Source organism: Trachinotus anak, unplaced genomic scaffold, assembly GCF_046630095.1.
Source record: "Trachinotus anak isolate AG129_WGS33_773 ecotype Australia unplaced genomic scaffold, CSIRO_AGI_Tana_v1 ptg000010l, whole genome shotgun sequence".
Taxonomy (NCBI): Eukaryota; Metazoa; Chordata; class Actinopteri; order Carangiformes; family Carangidae; genus Trachinotus; species Trachinotus anak.
This window is the reverse complement of record NW_027273861.1, coordinates 21,753,068-21,772,143: the sequence shown is the minus strand read 5'-3', so window position 1 is coordinate 21,772,143 and position 19,076 is coordinate 21,753,068. Positions and strand designations below refer to the sequence as shown.

Sequence of the window (19,076 nt, the reverse complement as noted above, 5' to 3'; positions counted from 1 at the left end):
AGAGAGAGAGAGAGAGAGAGAGAGAGAGAGAGAGAGAGTGATGGAGAAAGTTGGGGGTCTGATTTTGGCAGGCCAGACTTTTTCCCCTCACCCTGTGTTTGTTCTGGCTCTATGAAAACATCTCCAAAGAGGGGAGGTAAGGGAGGGAGGAAGAAGATGGAGGGAGGAGAATGTAGAGGAGGAGCATGAGCACTGTTAGAGGAGGTGCATAAATCTTTCTTATTTAGTAGCAACTGCTGGCAAACTGATGAACTTTGGACTGGAAATTAATTTGCATCCGAAATGTCGATGCAAAACTCTAGACCTAAATGTAAGTCAAACAAAAAAGGGATGTGAGATTTGACCTAAAGGAACAGTTTTTCACCTAATACTCCAACACACACACCCAATAAAACCAGAATATCTCACTTTAACACTTTTTTGTCTTACTAAACAAACAAGCTACATTGTGTTAATTAGTGAGCTACAGAGGTGCTGGTAGATGGATTTTGTTGCCATTAGACAGAGCCAGGTTAGCAGTTTCCCCCTGAAATTTCCCAAAATGTCAAACAATTCTTAGGCTGAAATGTTTTTGCTTTAAAGTCTCAAGTCTTCGATGTGTGCCCTGGTGAAATCCTTGGAAAATAAAAATATAAAAAGAGCAGCAATATAGACCCTGCACAGCCTAATACATTTAATTACTAGGCCTCCATATTGAAAGGACATGGTCTCAACTATGTCAAACACTACAATCACAGGTTTGACAAAAGTTTTAACGCTCAGCATCCTGAAAGCTGGCTTGACCTGACATTCACCTTGTAAAAGGCTTGGCCTTAAAAGACTTGAGACTTGCTCTGACAGACTCGAGACCTGACTTATAAACTTGTCTTGAACCTGGACGTGCTTTTAAAGGCAGCTCTGGAAGGTAGACTTAGAAAACTAATAATATCTGTGCTTAAGGAAAAGTTCATGCTTTAAAACTTTCCACCATCTCTGTCCATCTCAGATCATCCTCATGTCTCCTCCTCACTGTATTTCCGATCTGCTGCACTTCCCTGCTCCGGTCTTGGGTAGTTACACTGCACACAAGCTGCCTGGTTTGCAGTTGAAACCTCGAGGCTGTCAGCTTTGAGTTTGCCTGTGGCTACTCTCAAAAACCCAACCCTGAGGATATATATACGAACACACACACACTGTAATGTCCCGCACACCACAGAGTGTATACTTAAGGCCAACGTGGAGGGGATGGAAATCAGAGCACAGACCGAAGCAAAGACAACACAGAGGATATGAAGTTCATGTTATGTTCAGGTTCAACAAGGTGGGTGGCGAGAAATTTTTCCCCAAATTTGTGAGTAATATTTGTGGCTAATTTATCCCAAGAAAACGGAAGTCACTGTGCTCACAAGCTTGGGAGAGAGGTAAAAAAAAAAAAAAAAAAAGTAGTGGAATGCAAATGAATATATTCCATTTAAAATGACAAGCTTCAGCACCAGATGTCTTTCCAAAAACCTCGAGGAGTAGAAGAAGCAGAAGTTGTGACGTTCAAACAGCTGCATTGTGAGGTAAGCAGACACAGGTCATCATGTGTCATAATTAGGCAACCTTGTCTTCTTGACGGCTGCCACCCTAACTTTACAGCTAATAAGTTAGCCGTGACACTAATGATGAGCAGCAGTAACGATCGGCCCACCACCACCGCAGCTCCACCGCCGTCAAAGGAGGCCCCTGTCTATTTAAATGAAGTCTGTAATGACTGTAATGAGACTCAAGATTACATGCTGGTCCACGCTTGACTGCAACACTTTCCTTTACAAGTTGCCGGGGGGGCGGGGGGGTAGCTGTACCTCGGCGAATCTTACAGTTCATTACTTTAAAGCCGTCCTAAAGATAAAGTGAGAAGCTCCTCTAGGATTTAATCAACTTAGCCAAAGAAAAATTCATGAATATCATCATCATGGTGATTTGGATTTTGTGCTTACTCAATAGGTTATTTCATTACCAGCTGAGTCTTTGAAGACCTTCATAAAACTTTCCAGCATCAAAAATTACCTCACAAATGCATCATGGTTGTGAAACTAGAGCACACATTTTTTTTTTTTATTCCTGGAAAGATACAAGATGAAAAAAAAATTTTTCACGGGACACTGGACACTGACAGTATTTCATGTTTGCATGGACTGTATATAACATAGACTTCAAATTGTCCAGATAAGGAGTCAACTTTAACTGTAACTTAATTATCTGTTATTTAATTTGCTGCGATATCCTCCCCAGATATGATAAATTGGATTAAAAAAACTCTCACACTAACATCCTAATAAGTGACAGCCTCGCAATGTCCTCCTGGTAATCTCTCTTGTCAACTTCCTGTATCGGTTCTCCATTTGTTTATTTCTGATATTTGCACGACTCTATTGTGAAGCCAGATCGATTAAATTGCTTTTATTGATATTTCCCTTGAGAAATTGCATTTGTGATTTCTTTGTGAGCCAACCGTCTCATCTCTGAAACAAGCCTTAATTGAAGTTGCACGGGAAAAATCAAAGACATGTAAACAAAGGAATGGCAGAAACAGATGTTTGAGAGGGCGCTCGCGTACGTGCTCAGCTGGGCGCACATGTGTACGACCGTGCATGCGCTCGTCCCAGCGTGTGAGTGGATTTAGTAAGTGTCTGATATCCACCTTGTGCCAGCAGTTTTGATTCACAGAACGCGGCATGGAACATGGCAGCGAGCCTTGCCATAATGTCATTGGGGAAAATCATCCAGCTTAACTCCTTTGATCCTGCGAGAATCAAACGAGCTGAGAAAGTTCATAGAGTTTTATCCCATAACACTGGGTGAGGAGACGTCAAAACACAGCGGAGGAAGCTCGCCAGACTCAAACAAAATTTGAAACGTTTGTGTGGAATGTAATTTTGATACTTTCTTAAAACATTTTCGATCATTTAGTTTCATTTGCCGATCTCAAGACCTTTAATTTGATATGCACGTTCATGGTAAGAGATCAGGACTGAGGATGGTTTCGCTATACATCCAGAGAGCTGGCTGCTAACTGGCTGACTGAAAAACATCATATGACAGCAACCACCCAGACAGTTGTGGGTCACAGTTGTATACTGCTCATTCTAGGTGGAAATATATAGGTAAACTTCAGTTAATCCACTTAACTCTCAAGCAGATACAGGAAATTCACTTTTAATTATAATAACGTCATTACAGCCCTGAAATCAGCTCATTATTGACCTGAAATTAAATGAATGGCAGAGGTTTTGAAGTTGTTAGCATTTTGAGTCTGATTACAGTTGGCTGAGAGTAAATTAACCTAATTCCACAGATACTACAAGGATCAGTTTGTTAAAGACGCCATATGCTTTAAGCCCTGGTTTGTGATTGGCAAACATGAGCCACATGGTCCATGTGTGACTGTACACAGTCTCTGTTCACACATGAACCACGTGAGCGCCAATGGTCGGGCAGAAACAGCAGCATAAAACATCACAGCAAAGAGGGTAATGTTGAATATTCATTCAGCTACATTGAGACTATATCAGTGTTATTGAAACTACAGGCCAGACCTTGTTATAATGTGAGTGATTATCCATTGAATACACTGTATAGGACTTTTTAAGCAGGCAATGAATTACTATGAGAAGTACAAGATACAAAACAACGTGACATTTTCTGACCACAAACAATATGTTAGCAAACTGTGAGGACATTGTTGGATGTGTTCAAGGCTCTTTTGATTTATTTCATGGCAATTGTATTGTCTATTATAAAATTTGTTCTCACACAATATAAAACAGACCCACAAATGATTATTGTATCATCTTTCTCTCTCTTTGTGCGATTCAGGGCCACATCTCACCGAATTTGCAAATGGCGAGTGGTGATTTTGGTGTTTCATTATCCAAAACAACAAATACTTGTGACCAGCGCATGAGCATGCCGGATACTGTGGGACACACAAATCTTTCTGCAATTCTCAAGACGTGGATTTGCAACCCATGTCTGAGTAGGGCTTACAAATCAATTTTGTGAAGCAGTCCCCTGTGTTCCATTGTGGTAACTTCAGCATAAATAGACTGATAGAGAGAAAAATGGATGGAGGAAGAGAAACTTACGTTGGCCTTCCTGGCAGAGGTGTAGGGAGTGGATCTGGAAAAGAAGACAAGGGGATTTTTTTACAACAGGATAAACAATATTGCTCCCAGATTTTTCTCTGTGCTCGCTGCCAGCTACAAGGAGGAATCAGTTGAGATGAGTGTTGCTAAAAGGAGCCAGATCTCTAGTAGGAAAAGATAGACGGAGAAGAAATGTGTCATTGTTTGTCACAGAAAGTGCGTAAAATACTCGTCACAGAGCCACTTCATTGTGACATCTGCACACCAGACGTCTTTAAAAGCTTTAGATGAAATGCAGCTCTCACTACTCTCACTCTTCTTACCAAATTTGACAAACAGCACGCCTGTTGTGGACACGGTGCCCTGGGAGTTGGTGGCCACACACTGGAAGTAGCCTGTGTCGGTGGTGTCCAGGTTGCGGATGCGGAGGCGTGACCCAAATGGCATGGGCCGATAGGAGACACGCCGCGGCTCCTGCACCACGGGGGCGTCGTTCTTCAGCCAGCGCACGGTGGGCGGCGGGTTGCCAGACACACGACAGAAGAGCTCGGCTGTTTGGCCCAGAGAGGTGGTGATGTTGTTCAACGGAGCTTCGAGGCGGATGAAGAAAGGCCCTGGAAGACATGATAGAGATGAAACAAAAGAACATGAGTGACATAAATGAGGAAGAGAAGGGGATAGAGCAGGGGAGGATGAGGTGAATTAGAAGAAAAAATATATAAGAGGGGCCCAGGGAGAAGAAACATCAGGAGTGAGATACGGACAATAAGAGAGGGAAGACATTGTACTACACAAGGCCAAGAACTCAGACATAAATCAAACAACACTTACTGTACTACACCGGAGCCAGATAGAAAAAAAAAACACATGCTGCTGTATGAACGAATAGTGGTAAAACAACTCAGTGTTTTTAGACACACATATTCAAAGCCTGGTTTTGCAAGTTATTTTGTGGTTGCCACTGTGGTGACACCTAATTTCACTTTTCATCATGGCTGTATGATGCCAGAGGGTTTTCCCCAGCTTGAGTAAGATCTCATGAGGCAACACCACCTGTGTGGTGGGTGAAGACTCTTTTCTCTCTTAAGGAGACAAAATAAGGCTATCAGAGCCCATTATAATACCGCAGTGTGACGCTGATGATGTGTTCGGAAGGTGTTGGAAAAGACACAGCAAAACATTTCTGCATGATTATCTCCTGGACCACATTTTTCCTCGCGGTGGTCAGGAAAAAAACAATCTGGAGGGCCACCTAAGAGTTTAATGTGTAGGAAAAACATTAGTGTTAATGTCATGAAATACCTCTGGAAAGTTCCCTCAACCCCAAAACCCATCTTAGGTATGCAGAAATGCTCCTGGTTACACAAACTGGCCAAAACAAACAAAGACGGAAAAGCACATACAGGGGAATCTCAAATACTAGTCAGATGAGCTTCAGTGGGTGTGAATAGAGAGGTTGAGAAGCAAAAATAGAGGCACACACTTACATTTGCAAGTACAACCACACATTTAAATCTTTACTACAGTGTGCAAATTAATTAGTCAGACCATCTCTGCACTGAACAACATAAGTTTTTAGACGCCTGGCCTGACCACTGCTCCCTGGTTCTCACACATTCAAATATCACAGCTTTCCATGGCTTGATATGAGACATCTGTGTAATGAAATCACGAGACAGACCGGGAAAGATGTCAGGAATGTAGCTTTAGAGGTAGAGGGGTTGTTGGACAGTTAACACATAACTACCACAACACTTCACAGGTCTTGTTTCCCAACCAGGGTTTTCCCTACAAGGACATTGCTGTCTTCTCCAAGCTGCTCTCTGTCGCTGTTCATATATCAGTTTATCCTCTATTGTTCATTAAAGCATAGTTAAGTAAAGATATTGTAAGTCAGCAGCAAAAACATCTTAATAGAATTCCAGGATAATTATCATGAAATGTTTATTTTTATTCCAGTAATAGCTGGTATGAAGTTGTCTGTGTAGCTAATTTTTCTGCCCTGAATTAAGGCTGTCAGGCACTTATTCCTCTCAGGCCAATAGACTATAGTAGTAAGTGATGCTTTACTGGTCTGAGAAGCTGGAGGCACAGAAAGACCCTTAAATGTGTATCTATCTGCAAGAGTTTGATGTAGTTTGAACTGCTCTCCTAACAGTGACTCTAAAATTAATAATTTAGAAGAGAATCAATTATGAGAATTGCAGGAAATGGACAAACTTAGCAGTTCTTACAACTAATTCAGTTAAACTTGCATTACTTCTTGCCAATACACTCCAGGCGCAGGCTGGTGCTGTAACTTGGTACTCTCTGTCACCATAGCAACCCTTGTGGTTGTATGTACAGCTCAGCAGACGCCAGCGGTGAACATATTGTCATTGAAAAGTGCAATAAAATGAGAGCCTACGATGTTTCTGCTAAAAAGAGAAGTGGGCACATTTGTCTTGGCATACAGCCTGTGTGTCTGTGTGTGTGTGTGTGTGTGTGTGTGTGTGTGTGTGTGTGTGTGTGTGCCCCAGGCTTAACACAGCAATGTGGTACTAGCAAGTGTGTGACAATCTGAGGAGACTCCCACCATCGACCACACCACCACCACCACCACTTCCCCCTCACTTCTCCCACTTCTCCCCCTTCTCACCCCTTTTTTCTGTCCTCCTCTCTCTACATACACACCAGCCTCCCTTATTTGTGCAGTCCTGTCTCTCCACATTTCATTTGCTGTCGGAACAAAACCTCCAGAAGGTCCACGCAGAACATTGGGTCAATAAAAACATTAAATGTTTCAATGTTTTAATATTGCTAATGATGAAACACTTTACTACTACTGAGGATCATCCATCACATCTCCTCCACCTAGATTCTCTCTCTTCACTCCTTCCTCTCTCTCCCCGTCTACTTACTCCTCCACTCACAATTTTAGACATAAAAAACATATCTCACTCAGGTGTGTGTGGGGGAGAGATGCTCTTGCGTCACATCATGTAGACATCTATAAGCCAAGTAATTCATTGTTGTAGGACTGACCTTTCTGTTTGTCTGTCCACAGACACACACTGTGAGCCCAGACACAGATGCCTGGGTTTTCTGTTTGCTTTAACAAGCCTTGTAAATAGATTATCAAGGCAGAATTCGATAATAAAAAGTAATAGGTGCTGTATCAGACGGGTTGAACATAATTAATGGCCACGTCAAACTCTGATATGATAAAAAAATGAAGAGTACTGAGTGCAGCAGTGTCCTCAGTTAATTTGTGTCACTTGTTTCTTTTCATAACCTGTTTACTCAACTGTTTTGCCACTTTTTGTTTTGCTTTGGTTTTCTATTTAATCTTTCTGATTGTGTTACCAGTTGTAATCACTTTGAATGTCATGGGACAACCGACAGAGCACCGAGATGAAGGATGTGACCATGTTTCCTCTGTATCAAACATTAGCTCAGTTTCGCAAACAGTTACAATGTTTTTTAGTTAGCAAACTCAACTCTAACTCCTCGCAAAAATTAAAATGTCACATCTTTCCAAGCCATGACCTTTACAAGGCTTGAAACAGTCGTCATTACAATTCAGTTCATATACTTTGACAGAATCTAACATTTCAGTACTTAGTCTTATTTTACACTTAAAAACAAAGCAGTGGTTTCTAGGGGAGTTTCATCAGTCTGACAGGTGGGAGCAGTTCCTCAGATTATTGGCACAGCTTAGAAAACGCCTTCTACTTCTATTAGGAGACAATCATTACATCATTAGTATCATCTATTCCCTAATGTGTGGCTGGGCTCAGGTATCTTTCCAACCACATGGCTCAATGAATTTAAGTGAATAAAATATGAAAGGTGACTCATTTCTTTAACTGCTATAATTACCATTTCTCTCTGTGTTCTTTAATAAGTAACTGGTTTCTGTATAAGTGGACTCTTGCATTTAGAGTAGAATCGTTAATATTAGTTGTGTGATTTACTGCTCTCGTTGCCCTTAACTGAAGCTGTGAAAAAGGACTTTGACAGTGTTGTTACGGCACTGACATTTTGGTTTGTCTTAGCTGTGAGGTCCTTTTGTTCATGTGTCTAGTTGCGCTTTTGTAGTTTTCTGACAAAATAATCAGCACGTCATATGAAAATTAAAATTAAAATCACAAAACCTGGAGCAACATTGTTTTAGGTCGGTTCTAGGTGTGAGTAATGTGTGACTCTCACTCTGATAGGAATAATGTTGCAACACTCCCTACAGTCACAGGTCATTACCTCTCAAAGCCAGTACACACACTGGAACATCCACACTCATCATACACATGCTGGAACATCAACACTAAGGTCATTCCTGCTGGGTGATAAATACATTTATCTTTTGAGAGGGTACATGACAGTTTGTATGTCCATGCTTCCGTACTTCTGTGTGTAGGTGTGTGTTTTAATTATGATTTGACTCCCCACTGTCAACACAAAGTCATGGGGGTCTGCTGGAATACTGCGCCTACACACTGTTATGAGTGTAGTGGACTAAATCCTTCACTAAATACTTCACTGGATTCATGTGTCTGTTGAGTCTGACTGCATTTTCTAAAATGAAAAAAAAAAAAAGTACTTCATATATTAAATAAGAACAGACCTGCTCTTAAAAGACACGTGTGTTTTGCCAAAGGCAAGAAGGTCACACAAACTGAGTCACTTTATCACCATCTCATTAGTTGAGTTGATGGAAAGGAAAATGGTTTTCGGGGTTGTGTGCCTGCACACTTCATTAGCTGTTATAATAACTGAGAATAATACAGCAGAGGGGAAAAGAAGAGACAAGAGGAGATGATGAGAAGAGAATAGGGGAAAGAGAGCAACGAGTGATTTAACTGCAAAGATGCCCTGCCAATGTCTGTGTAACAAAGCCACTCTGTACATAATTGTCTCGCGGTGAGTGTTGTGGTATTTGGCACCGGGGGCACGGTGAAACTCAAGCCCTTGCTGCGGACTGTCCCTTTAATGTGGCAGGCGACTAAATGGTGCCCTGTCATCGGCCTGCATTTTCTCGCAGAGGTTTTGTACAATCAAAAACTCACACGCAAGCACACAAATGTAAACACGCGCACACCCACACCACCGCAACGTACACAAATTATTCATGCTCAAAACTAGCTGCGTTACACTACACCTTTTCATTTCACCAGCGACAGTGTATTCTATATGGGAATATGTGTCTATATTCAATAACATGCACGGCAGTAAAGCTGCGCTAGGCAGGCCGCTCTCAGCAAGACATGGGCTCAGAAACCTGAGTGACTGCACAGCTAACTAAACATACTCAGCAGATACACCGAGGAGCTGGGACTGTAGCACTGCCAGCTATGGCTAAAGGTGAATTTCATTAAAGTTGGGTCACTCTCCAGCAGAGAAAGGAGAGGGAGGGAAGGAAGTAAGAGAAGAAAAAACGGTACAGAATGAAACAGAGAAAAAGAAAGGGAGAATGAAAGAAAGCCAGAGGCAAAACGGGTTCAGTAAACTATCATCACCCCTGATTTTAGCCCAATAATGAGCCTCTTTCAGCATGATGACTTCCTGCTACTGATGCGTACTGATAGAGCCACGCTACCTGAATGCTGTCTGCTTGGTCAATCAAAACCATTCCCTGCCTGCAGACAAAACAAGTGGTGCAATCACCATCCATCCATCAGATAAGAAACAGATGTTCGTCATGGGGCTGAGCTCAAAGTGACACACACACAGACACACCACTTTGAACACATGGTTGCGTGCGTGCACACATGTAGCCTTTGTAGATTTTCATATTTCATGTTGTTGTGGAAAAATAAAGCTGTCTCTATGATTTGTTTGGAACTACCCTTCATTGTATTTATGACTTTTTAAACATTCTTGATTGGTCACCATAATCATTATCTTGACTAAAGTGCTCAATCATGCCCAGAAACTACTGTCCTCATTCTTGCCCGTGTGTTTAACGACGTCTGTTTTTGTGTACACAGAATCCCTTGTGGGGTGGATATTGTGGGAGAGCTGGCTTTGCAAGAGATGAATTAAGAAAACCAGGCAAAATGAGAGAACAAAAATAAAGGTCAAGATCAATAAAGTCTTATTCTGAAGAGCTTCCAAGTCAGGGTGTCTTCGTGGGGGATTAGGCGGATGTTGGCTCTCCAAGCCCTGTGGAAGCTGAGGAGAGGGGGCAAGATTTAACTGATAACTCTGGGGAACAGCGTTGAGAAAATATCCAGAAAATTATGAGGATCTGACTCAGTTGTTCCTGCGGTGCTGACAGAGGACCAGCTGTTTTAAATGCTTCCACCATCAGGATCTGCTGATCTAAAGCTGGGCAGCTCCGGGAGATGTGACCATCCTCACCACAAAATAATTCTAATAAACTGGAAAGAATCCCTATTGATCAAGGAAGGAAGCTGACCAAGTTTGTGCAGGAGAACCAAGCCGCCTTTAAGACATTTCCATCTCCATATTGCATCCCGCTGTCAATTTTTTTTTTGGAGAGCATAGGAGAATGGAGACCTGTTGATGGGTTTGTTCGTTATGTACATTGATACTCGACTACTTCTTGCAAAATGCAAGAAACAAAAACACAAGCGGGCAAAGGAAGATACTCTGGTGTCGCCTGGTTGAAGGCCTGTGAATCACTGCTCACATCTCAAGTTTGCTCATCTATCGAAAAGGATCTGGTGCTGCCTGCGTTGTTTGGTGATCAATCTGAACGCTGTAGGTGGAACTAAGCTTTAAAGGTGGGGATGTCATCTTCATACATTGCAAGCTACTGAGCTTCAGTATATTACTAACAAACTAATAGCCACAAACAAAACAAAAAAAAAAAAAAAGTGTGGACGTCAGGGAATCATTGATACAGCTGTACAGGATGTTCTAAGTCAACTACAAGTGTGAGAAGACGAACTGAAAGCAACTGCACATTCAGCACTGGTACCACTGGTAGCTTTTGTTTAAGAGGGAACTAAAAGTAGGTCAGTGGAAATGAGTGAAACGCAGTGCACCTGTGGCTGTATTCCCACATGCTGAGCAGCTCAACGTCTAATTCCTTCCATCAGTCATCTTCTACGCTGGCCTACGCTGGGACAGTGGGCGCTGTCTGGGTGGCTGCAGGTGACCCCTTCACAGAGGACGGAGGTAAGCTTAAACACATCACTGAATGTGACTTCAGACAGCAAGTGTTAATGACACTGTGAACATATCACTGCACTGCTTGTAACAGATGTGTTCAACAGCTTTGTTGGGAGGAGGCTTGTCAAGGCGTGTGTGTTGAAACTGAACCCTGCTTATTGTGAGTGTGTGTTTATGTGTGTGAGTTTACCATCACTAGAGGTGTTCCATGAAGTGGTAGCTAGCACACTGGGGTCTTGGGGAAACTCAGACCCTGTAGAAAGAGGAAGGAAATGGAGACAACTATTAGCATGTTTCTGGCTGTTGGGGCCCTAAAGAAACAGCAGGTGGACTTTCACTAGTCCAACAAGTCATTTCACTTGATGGATCAAGAACCCTGCAATTTACAGTCAAAGTATCTCTATTTTTGTGTCACTTAAAAAAATGGAGTGAAAGGAATGACCCTTGAAAAACATGGTGCTGTCTACTGCTGCTCAAAGAAAGTCACCCAGTGGTGTGAAGTGGGGAAGTTTAGAAAGGTTCAGCGTAATGTGCAACAACGTGTCGCACTTCTTTTGCCTCCACTCAACTGCATTGAAGTGCTTTAGACCAAATGAAGGAAACTGTCACAGTCGATGGCCTTCCAATTCTCTATGACATAACTTAAACCAGCAACATCCCTTAGGACATGTGGCAACAGGAAAAAATAATCACCCAATCAGTGCCGAGTATTTAAATTACTGTACTGGATTAATGCTAAACACACCTGCAAGCTTCATCTGTGTGTGTGTGTGTGTGTGTGTGTAAACAGAAACAGACACATTGCTCTCAACCAGACCTTTTGGGCCAATGGGACGATGATGGGACTAATCAAATGCAACATAAATATTTGAATAGCGGTTAATGCTGCTTTAATAAGATTATTTAATACAGCCACAGTTAGATTAGTGCGGACACTTTTCTAGGTAAAAGACTGCGAACAGAAACAAACACACACCGCTTTGAGAGTTTCCCATCTAAAATGTTAAACAACACTGACGATAGCATTGTACATTTGCTAGTGTAGATCAAAGGTTTGAATGTACCCCAGTGAGCCTATCAGCAGGCCATGTGGACCTAATGCTGCGTTATTACGAGCTGACGACAGAACAGCCCTCTGCTTTTCATTACAGCACAGAGGAGACAGAGAATGAGCTTCAGTGTGTACCACCACAGGTCAGAAGGTGATACCTGACAAATGAAAAAGCCTGTGCGCGTCTGAACAACATGCAGGACCGACAAGGATGGAGCCTGAAATAGTTTTATGTTTGCTGATTCTCAGGGCACCAGACAATTGACAAAGACTCAACACACATACTTTATCCCACGGTTACAATCAGCTACAGCTACAATACAGCAGTGACTTCTGCCTGTTAAGTGTGCGTGTGAGTGTGTGTGTGTGTGCGTGTGTGTGTGTGTGTGTGTGTTTTGGGGCAGCAGACTGGGATAGTTTAACATGATGAATGAGTAAATGGCTGCTTGCCAACTTAGAGCGTTGCCCCCTACAGTCACAAGCACATGCAAAAACACAAGCATGTGCAATGACACAACTGTGTGCACACACATACACCTGCAAACCTAACCTGTTCTCAAATATGTTTCAGCAGCAAAGCTGAAAAACAACGTCATACACTTTGAAGACAGTTTACATCCTTGAATTAACAAGCCGGAAACATTCTTGTTACGTGTGTGACGGTCATGAGTGTGCGAGGAGAGAAAGTCTGGAGTCAAACAGGACCAGCCGTCTGACACAGGGTCATGCTAATTGGGTGATAATGTGTTGTTTCACACGTGCCGTGTCAGGACGGTAAAGACTGTGTGGTGGTGGTGCTTGTGAAATGAGCTGTGTTAATGAGCAGCGCTTTGGGCCTCTGCACCTGTTAGTGAGGGAGTCTGGAGGCTTAGCAACAGACTCATAACATGAGGCTGGCAGCTTTATGAGTTATGGTCTGTATGATATGTAGCAAGCAGCAACCGGGACGTGATAAACCATAAAGATAGCTGTGTGTTCATCGTGTTATCTCTTTGTTAAACTGGTATTGCATTCGCACAGTGACTCATGATCTCTGCTGGCTCTGTAATTATCCTCTTGTATATCTCTATCTCTGATTATTTCACATACTATTTCACAGGCTGTCTCAAGCTGTGCTACAGCACAGGACCCAAAATGACTTGTGAGTTTGTTCCTGAGGGCTTCTAACATGACAGTGAATTATAGCGAGTCTTGGCCCCAGAGTGGATCTAAATTTTCTCTGCGTTCTGGGTTGACAGACTTGAAGAAGTGCAGAGCTCTGTGAAAAGAAAAGACAGAGGAGCGGGGGCAACGCAGCTCACTAGCTTCACTGACACGAAACTGGCCAAGCGCAGCCAGGTGAGAGTTCAGTAGAGGGGGCTGGACATGTGAGTAGAGGACAAGGGGAGGGAGGAGGGGAAGACTGAGAGTTGTGCCATGCCAAAGGTTTGGAAATCGACCTGGGGGAGACACAGCTGAATGCAATTGAGAAAAAAGTGTATTATTTTCACGAACAGTTTTTGGTCCGTTCATTCTTAAGAAATGTGTTTTTTCAGGAATGAGCAATAGCACGTGATTTTATTGACATTACTTTTTCAGATAAGACTGTTGCCCAAACAGACACTCATTTCTCTACCATTTTATTTCTCCTTGATTTAGGTCACATCTGTTAGCCGTCTTTCATTGAGACAATCATCTGGAGTAATTTTCAGAGTAATTTTGAGATTATCTTTCTAATGTTACTCAGCGTTGGAGGGAAGCAAATGTATTACGCCCATTTGTTAACGAGGGGCTAAATATAGGCAACTTCAATGCCTGTGTCAGTTTAGATGAGCAGTTTTTGCAGTTGTGGTTGTGGGCCCTGATTGGATCATGATCCTGATTCTGATGGTTCCTCAATTGTGAACTGGATCTGTGTATTGTAAAGATCCTAATCTGACAGTATGAGTCAGTAAAAGAGATTGACAGCCCTGGTTTTAGTGATTGTGGAAAATAGGAAGAAACTATTACAGTGAATTTCCCTAGGTCTGAGTTGGTACAGTTACTCATACACACTCAGTCAGACTTTACACTGAGAACACAGTCAACATCTGTCCTCCAGTCAACCATAATCACTTGTTTCTTTTAACTATGACCCAAACCCTCGACCTGATCCTTGCCGTCTTAGTTGCCCACACTTTACTAAAACCTTAACTGTTAAGGTGGAGGATCAGAAAATCATCTTATGAACTGTTCTTGTAATGGTCATATGGGCTGCTTCAAAAAGACATGCACACACCATGTCCTCTTGTTCTGTAGATATGAGCACATTTTATGCAGACTGGGAGGGCAGATCAGAAAAAGCTCACACCCATCTTTTGGAAGACACTGACAGTACAAGTAGATGGAGAAGATACATATCTGCGCAAATACAAATGCACATATGCATATTCTCTATAGAGAAATAGATACATTTAATTATATTAATTTAAGTTAGGTATGAAAGTTCATTGAACATTTAATGCTATTTAATCATAACAAGTATATATTTTAAATGATTTCAAATAGCAATCTCACAATGCTTTCTTAAGACCAGGTTGGACAACTAATTTAATCTGGAAAGACTCAACAGTCTAAGGTGAACTGACAGTTTAACACTGTTAGACCTCTGTTAAACTATGTTAAAGCTTAAAAATCTGTGTTACTTAGAGCCTATAACATGTCCATGGAACCAACAACCAATCACAGTGCAGTACTTTCCTTGTAAAGTCCTTTTTTTTTCTTTTCGTGTTAATAGCTTATACAACCATCAAACTAGATGTCCCATTATATGTGAATCCCCTCCCTTCCACTCTTTCTTTAATTGGGTGGTGATAATTATACTGCCATTACTTCACAGGCACTGTATGTGACAGCACCTCCTGAAATCCCTTTTCTAAGAGAATTTATCAGCATTGGTCAAAGTGTGTTTTCGTAGCTGGTTGTCTATCATTTCAAATCACTTTCATTTTTACAGCCACTAGCGTCCTAGAACCATTTGTGCACTGATATCATCTCTGCCCATTGGTTTTTATTAGAATAACAACTACTGTTAATCATTAAAAACTCTAATGTCACAGTAATTTCCCTTTAGGTAGCTTCAAAGAAAACCAATATAACCTGGATCATAAAGCCATGCACATATTTCCATGGCATGTCAGTAGTGATATGTTAACTTCAGGCCACTCTGGTACGGCAGTGAACGTGCATCACAAGTCTAGATGTCTGACGACCTTTATTATAAAATCACTTTCCCCTCTTTCCCTGATATGGCACATTTCATACATGAACTGAAGTTTTGGAACCTCTTCTTTCATTTGCATCTGGGTGCCACTCAATTGCCATCCTCATGGCAAAAAAAAAAAGTATACAGTGAACGGTTGACATGAAGGATACTTTGAGAGATCCAGACAGCACATCTCCACACAGAAAGTTCCATGAGAGCAGCCTCTGATCCCCATCCAGCTGTATTTGGCTTATGATGATAAAAATCACGCAGGGACATGAGCTTAACCCCTATAAAGCTCTGAGAATTTGGTGTGACTTTACTGTGACAGCAACATATGGGAATTAGTGCAGAAGTTCAAACTCAAAGGCATGGGAATGAGGGAAAGGAATGAAGCAAAGAAAAGTGAGGGAGAAAGTGAGAAAGTGGGAGCCTCAGAGGGCTGAGCAGAACAAAATCAGAAGTGTTCAATCTGAGTGGTTATGCATAGCAACTAATATGCTGTTATATGGTCTGGGGTGCTGTGTTTTGAGCCAGGGTGTTTGGTGTGGTGAGTGAGACTGATGTATGAGCTCTCCCGCTCTGTTATTAGGGCCTCTCCCAAGGTCTGCTTCCATCCTTATTAGCTGGAAAACTAATCTAACTTGGAGGTTATCTGGAAGAACAGCAAACCCACTATTTACACAATGCAACAATGTCATTTTTTCTGCCTTAAAGAGGTGAGAGATAGATATGCACAGATGAAGAAAACTCAGGAATGATAATCATTTCCTTCTCAAATTTGTCTAAATCGGATCTCTCTTTCCGTCCAAGTTTCTTTTCTACTGTGCGCGCTCACTGTTTTTTTAACTTTAAACTTAGGTGCCGTGCACAGAAAAATGCTCTGATTTCTCCAACAAACCACTCTCTCATCCCACTTCCTCACTGCATGCTCACTTAATGAAAGTAATTACAACTCTTATGTGAACACGCTCTCCCTTCATATATCCAAGTTCTCAGTTACAGACAACGAGAAGAGTGAATCAGGCAGCTGATGTTCTTCTGTTGCGTGCACCCAGGACCAGACTAAGTACCATGTAGGGCTCGAGCTGCCTTAATGACTTATTAGCACAATTAGGTTCCAGACTGGAAAACGAGCAGAAAGTTATAGTCTTGGCGAAAGGACATGGATCTGAGAGAATAAAGATTTTTTCAGGCCAAGGGGAGAAAAAGAAGAGTGGTGGAAAGAGAGGGAGAGAAGAAAAGTCAGGGAGGACTGCAAAGGAATTGGAGATAAAAGGAGGGAAGAAGACTTGGAAAATGTGAGACTGCAGAAAAAAAAAAAAAACAGCAAAAGAGAAAATGAATACAGAGAAACTTCACAATAAACCCAGAGTAAAGGCACTCATAAAAATGTGCTTTTTAGGAAGTGGGCTTCTGTCCCACTCAGCAGAGAGCAGATTTGTGTTGGCAAGAGATTTTATTCACTGTCATTGTGTCAGATGTGAATTACTATTTGACTGGTCATACACGGGCCTCACAGAGTCAGAGCAGTGGTGGCCAGTGGGACGGAGGAGACGGAAATTAGCTTAAGGACAGAGAATGAGACGGCGGATGGTGGTTTCAGTTACTCGAATGGAAGGGTTTGGTTTTATTACAACTTGGCTCTTATTTTTGTCAACTTGACCATCATTTCTATTGGTTGGTGAAACTGTTCTCGCCAAAGTACCTGCTGAGGTATGTGAACACAGCGACGTCACCACACCACATCACTTCTAGATGACCTTAGAAGTTGCAACCAGGCCAAATGTTCAGCCATGTTATCAAAATGTATTTTATTTGGAGTTGAGACTAAAAAGATAAGCACACCCTCACTGTCACAAAAAAATCCTCATTGCAGAGGCAAATTCTGTACACACACACACACACACACACACACACACACACACACAAATACACAAAGTCTGAGATCTTTGTGCATTTCAGCATTTTCTATTTGTATTTTTAGATGCATGTGTGGGTGTGTAGCAAACTCGCTGCCCTTAAATTGCCCCTTGAGGCTCAAATAAAGTATTTAGAATGAAATCTGATTGAGGCAAACATACTGGTGAGAATTCAAATAACAACTCTTTGTTTTCAGGGACAGTTTAAAATCTGTTTGTCTAAATTTTTGTTTTGTCTTCTTTATTAGTAATTTCAACGTGTTCCCGTTTTTGGTTTGTACAACGTTTTTTACATTAAGAAAAAAATGCCACAGCTACGGCTAAAACTGGAATAAAGCCAAGTTGAAATAACCTGAAATTACCCTTAAAGAGAGACGAGACAAGGGGAAAGTGGAGCTAGAAAAGGGATAATAATGTGTACCTGTGTGTGTGTCTAATCATATAGTTGCACCTGTGTGTGTGTGTGTGTGTGTGTCTGATTATATAGCTGCACCTGTGTGTGCGCGTGCAGGTGTTAGTTCCCAGGCTCAATTGGAGCGTATAGAGGAATAAAAGCAGGCCCAGTGCAGGGATTGAGTGCTCACCTGAGGACATCATGGACCAAAGAACACAGGCATCACCAAGTCACACACACACACACACACACACACACACACACACACACACACACACACACACACACATTTCTGCATCACCTTGGAACGTTCTGCTCTGTAACCTTATAAGACCACAGAAGGGGATGAGGAGAAGAGAGGCAGGGGGGCTGATGGGGAGGGGGGTGGGGGTTGGCAGGGTAGATGACAGCAGGAAGAACAGAGAACAATACACAACAAGAAAAAGAAAGGGCTCAAGTTGCAACAGACGTTTGCTCTAACATGAAAAAACAGTTAAAAAAAAAGGAGTAAAAACTGTTGCTTGGCTGAGCAGGGAGGATGTTTTATGCAACTTTTACTACATGTTTTGGAAGGCTGCTTACATTTGAAATTATAGTTTGACTTGACCTCAAATTCTTGTTAAATTTTGAAGCAAACTCCAGCTCGGTCTTCGAGCCAAACACTCTACATGTGCCTGTTTTTTAATGTTTTTATTTTCTTTAATATTAAGGAGCTTGATCGAGGTGACGTAGAGGCTGAGCATTGAGACATTTTCAGTCGTAGCTTTTTAAATATATATCTTTAGAACAGCTTTATGCACTCAACAGTGATCAGTGCTGATTTGAATTGTATGTAACTATCCTGTTGCATAAACTTATCAAACTTCAAATCCTGACTCCCAACCACTGCAGAGGCTTTTTTTTTCAACTCCTGCAGAGCCACGTCAGAGGAAACCTGAGCACGCCAAGTATAACGTGTAGCTGATACAGAGCAACAAGTGCAGAGACGATGCCTTTAAACGGCAGCTTGTCACTTCACAAATTATCTCCCAGCATCAGGCTGACATTGACAACTGTCAGTACCCAGCATTCCTCAGTCCAGGCTGCAGAGCACGGCTGAGTGAAGACATTAAATCTGTACAACCTGCTGGGGTGCAGGTCTGCAGCAGATCCTGACCTCTGACCTCTCTGGGTGTAACAAACAAAACAAGAATTTCTATAGAGCCATCAGAGGGGATTTTCTTGTCTGAAGTGTTAACGTCATCTCAGAGTCTCCAACACC

The 19,076-nt window shown here is 42.0% G+C and overlaps 1 protein-coding gene across 2 annotated transcripts in view; it reads right to left on the bottom strand.

The window, feature by feature from the left end:
• Window positions 1–19,076, bottom strand: part of ror1 (receptor tyrosine kinase-like orphan receptor 1) — a 125,914-nt gene that overhangs the window by 29,168 nt on the left and 77,670 nt on the right. Inside the window, exons 2-4 of one of the 2 annotated variants that reach the window (XM_071486169.1) lie at window positions 11,416–11,478; window positions 4,433–4,723; window positions 4,110–4,143 (exon numbers count right to left, since the gene is read on the bottom strand). In XM_071486169.1, the coding sequence (XP_071342270.1) occupies window positions 4,110–4,143; window positions 4,433–4,723; window positions 11,416–11,478 (388 nt within the window). The remainder of the gene's footprint in view (window positions 1–4,109; window positions 4,144–4,432; window positions 4,724–11,415; window positions 11,479–19,076) is intronic. The other variant, XM_071486170.1, reaches the window with a different exon arrangement.